This window comes from Salarias fasciatus (assembly GCF_902148845.1).
Source record: "Salarias fasciatus chromosome 7 unlocalized genomic scaffold, fSalaFa1.1 super_scaffold_4, whole genome shotgun sequence".
Classification (NCBI taxonomy): Eukaryota; Metazoa; Chordata; class Actinopteri; order Blenniiformes; family Blenniidae; genus Salarias; species Salarias fasciatus.
Window position 1 is genome coordinate 5,015,850 of NW_021941229.1, and position 3,782 is coordinate 5,019,631.

General features: G+C 41.8%; 1 protein-coding gene across 1 annotated transcript in view; it reads right to left on the minus strand.

Moving 5' to 3' along the window:
* The window catches only part of niban2a (niban apoptosis regulator 2a), a 28,403-nt gene extending 26,725 nt beyond the window's left edge, over nt 1-1,678 (minus strand). Inside the window, exon 1 of the mRNA XM_030084696.1 lies at nt 1,455-1,678. Coding sequence (XP_029940556.1) covers nt 1,455-1,509 — 55 coding nt within the window. The 5' untranslated portion in view covers nt 1,510-1,678. The remainder of the gene's footprint in view (nt 1-1,454) is intronic.
* Nucleotides 1,679-3,782: the final 2,104 nt, after the last annotated feature.

A 3,782-nucleotide genomic window follows, 5' to 3' on the forward strand; every position in this document is an offset into this window, starting at 1 on the left:
TCTGGCTCCTACCGGGAGTCGTCACAGTAATGAGGAGGCAGCGTTATAATGTGGTAATTTCACCTAATTACTTCACTTTCACTGCAATTATCTGGAAACAAATGTGTGCATCAAATCGCTCCTGTTTATTGTTTGATGAGTTTTTTTCCTTCTGAAGCCTCCCAGAAGCTGCTGGATGCCCACACCCCCACCCCCACCTCAAGATAAGACAATACAGGTGGACTCAGACTGATAATCACATATTTTTAGTCATCTTTATTAAAATAGCTCTCAGAAACCCATGTGTTGGACGAATTTAGTCACAATTTAACCCTCTGAGGGAGACATTCTAGAATCTATCATAAGAAACAAAGCTGCCCCTCCCTGATACAATCCAAACATGTCAGTATTAAAACTGTACCATCAAACAAGGGTGCAGAGATCTCCTCTGGGTGGGTAATCACGCTGTCGTTAATCAGGTGTTATTAATGTGACACTGTTGAAATGAAAAAAGCAGGGTTGCACCAAGTGCCTCTCTTTATCCTGCATTTAAACAAGACATTTACATCCAACATGAGCGTCACATGTTAAGCTATGGCTTTTAAATACCCCCCCCCCCCCTTTCTTGTGGCTTTTGTGATCCTACAACCAAAGCTGTGTTGTGGTGTGAGGTTAGTTTAAGGGCTGTGGCACAATCATGTCAGAATTGAAGAAAGCAACAGAGATCACATGAATGAAAACATGAAAATAATCAACTCAAATGTCAAATATATAGAATTTTCAGTGACATAAAACTACAAACAGAGTTGCGTGTGAGATGATTTTGAATTTCTGGAGTACTTTTTCGGTCTGCTTCACTCAAAGCAGCAACAAACAGAGTCAAGTGTCTGGACCTCAGCAACATAATCTCTGGTTTCCTGATGTGAGGACATCTGCTGCCAGCGCGATCCTGGAGCCAACTCAGGCAAACAAACAAACAAAAAGAGGACGTTTTCTGGAGATTTGCTCCATGCAAACCACAAAAGCTACCAGTCCTCCTCAAGCTGTGCTCAGATCCAGAGGATCCGCTGCTGAGACAATGGCCCGGACCTGCACGGCTCAGCGTGCACAGAGCGCCACAGAGCAATCTGAGACCTAAATAGCACCCAGTCCCCAAACTTACACTAACACGATCCCTTCTGGCAAACCCGCTTATTATCTCTGAGAAACAGGCCGGCGGCGGCTGGCGTTCGAGTGAAAAAAAAAAAAAAAAAAGCAGAAGAAATATGCAGTGACATAAGAGAGAGAAGCCTTCGTGCGTTTTGCACTTATTGGGTCGGATTTTAACAAAAGCGAAACAAAGAGAGAAAGAAATCGCTGATAGTATTGTGGTTCCAGGAGTGGAGGGGAAGGTGCACACGTTTCCCTACATGTCTGGTTGGTAAATAAGGATTCTTGTGTGGAGTATCTGTGAGAATGCGGCGCGCGCCCCTTACCTGTAATCATCTCCCGCCTGCTCTCATCCAGGTGAGAGGAAACCACGTCCCCCATGGCGCACGAGAGTCTCTCAAATCCCGCAGGTATCCGGGGTTGTAGCTTCTCCTGGTGGGAACTGGGCTTTTTTTGTAATATTTCCAGCAGTCTCCGGGAAAACCCGCTGGGAGTGTACTTGACTTTCAGCCCCTGAGACGCGCACTGATCCGGCGCTGCGGTGCGTCTCCGTCTCTCTGTGGAGCGGAGCGCGAGGAGGAGGAGGAGGAGGAGGAGGTGAAATGTGCCGTGCTTCACGGAGGCAGGACACACCCTCCGGGAGTCATCACTGGTTCAACGTGTTCAGTCGGCCCTGACAGGGTGTGGCCGCCGGGTCGGATCCAGGCGCGTAATGGAGCCGCGGCTGCACGTTCAGCAGCACGCAGGCGTCTCTGCAGCATTTCACTGGAAACCTGCTCATAAAACACGACCTCTGCGTGTTCACTGACAAGCCCCTCCAAAACTGACAAACCAATCCTCTAAAAGTCCAAATTCATCTGAATTTATCAAGAGATTGTTCACATTTTGAGGGAAAAAAAGAGGCTTTTGTTCCACTCGTTTTCCCTTTTTCAGACACTAAGAAACCTGCTGCCCTCTTGTGGACAATTAGCGTCATGACAGTCAGGCTGAAGTATTTCCCTTTCTGGTCGTTCTTTTTGTTCCCCCCTTCTTCCTTCTCCTTTTTCATCGACAACTCTTTTTTTTTTTTATTTGACATAATTTATTTTTTCAATAGTTTCATAGTATTATTTGTCAGAGACAATATTCGAAAGTTCTACTGTTCCAGCTGTTAAAAACACAGAAGAAGGCAGATAATTTGTGTAATATCCCTTTTGTCCACTATTCTATTATCAAATACAAAAAGATGAATAACAAATAAAGTATTTCCCTTCATCACAGGGAAAGTGTGATAGAAATAGATTTCAGAGAACTCGGAACGGACTGGAAAGCAATGAGCTGGGAAAGTCAAAGTTTTTACACGATAACAAGAAACAGAGTGTTTGTCACTCCCTCATACAATCAGCAGGAAAAATATCAAGAGGTTATCGCCAGTTAAATAACAAGATTGAGACAAATATTGGTCTTAAAATTCAATATTTGACGTATTTATTTCAATTCTACACTTTTGAAATGCTGATGATGTTTTATCCATTTTAGGGTCACAGGGTCTTCAAACTTCCACAGTTCGGAGTCTGGCTGTGTTTGTACTCTGCCAAATAAAATATAACTATTTTATTGATATCAAACCTGAAGAAGTGTGTTTTGTTCTGTGTTCATTTGGTAAGAAAGACAATTAAACTGATTCTGAAATTAATTTGCACATTTTGGAAGGACAAAGGTCACCTGTCTCATTATCTTCTCTGAGGAGAAAAGTCTCATCCGCTCAGAAAAACTGTTGACTCACATTCACAAGAGTCTTATCTGAGTTCAAGATCAGGTCAGGCATTAAAAAACTGTGAAAACCAGATTCAAGAACAGTTTTTATCCAACAGTAACCACCACTCAAAATAGAAACTGAACATCTCAGTATGTTTGATGGTGAATCAACACAATGACTGAATGCATACTTCACACTGAGTGATGGGTGTCTTAATGGATTTTACACTACTTTCAGTGAATCCTATAGTGGCTTTAGTAGATCTTAAAGTTGTTTTAGTGGATTATGTAGTGATTTTTGCAGATTTGACGATTTTATAGAGCATTTAGTGGCTCTTACTGTGACCTTTATAGTCGATGTTATAGTTGTTTTAATGGATTTTCCTTTGTTTTTAGAGGCTCTTCTTGTGCTTTTCGTCAATTTTATCGTGATTTTTGTAGATTTGTAGATTTTATAGTACTTTTACATTAATCTTACAGTGAATTTATTGAATCTGATACTGATTTTTGTAGATTTGTAAATGTTATAGCGGTTTTAGTAGATATTAGTTTGCTTTTAGTGGAATTTATATGATGCGCAGATCGAATGACACTTTCAAATTCTGTTGTACTTGTTAAAACAAAAATAAAAATATTCTACTCTATCATTTATTATTCAAATCTATTCTAATAAATCATAATTGGACTCGTTACTTCAGTACTCTCTAAAGAAACACATTTTCACTGCAGTCAGTTTCAGTGATGCCTGTAATAAATAATAAAGCACCTGTGGCGAGGTCGCGGTCACTCTGAATATTATGTGGGTTAATTAGGAACTTAACGAGAGCCTGGATGCGGTGGGCTGAGGGAAGCAGAGCCGCTGGAAGCCCTCCAACGGGGCCGATGCGGAAGGATACGCGGTGACGTTTCCAACTGGA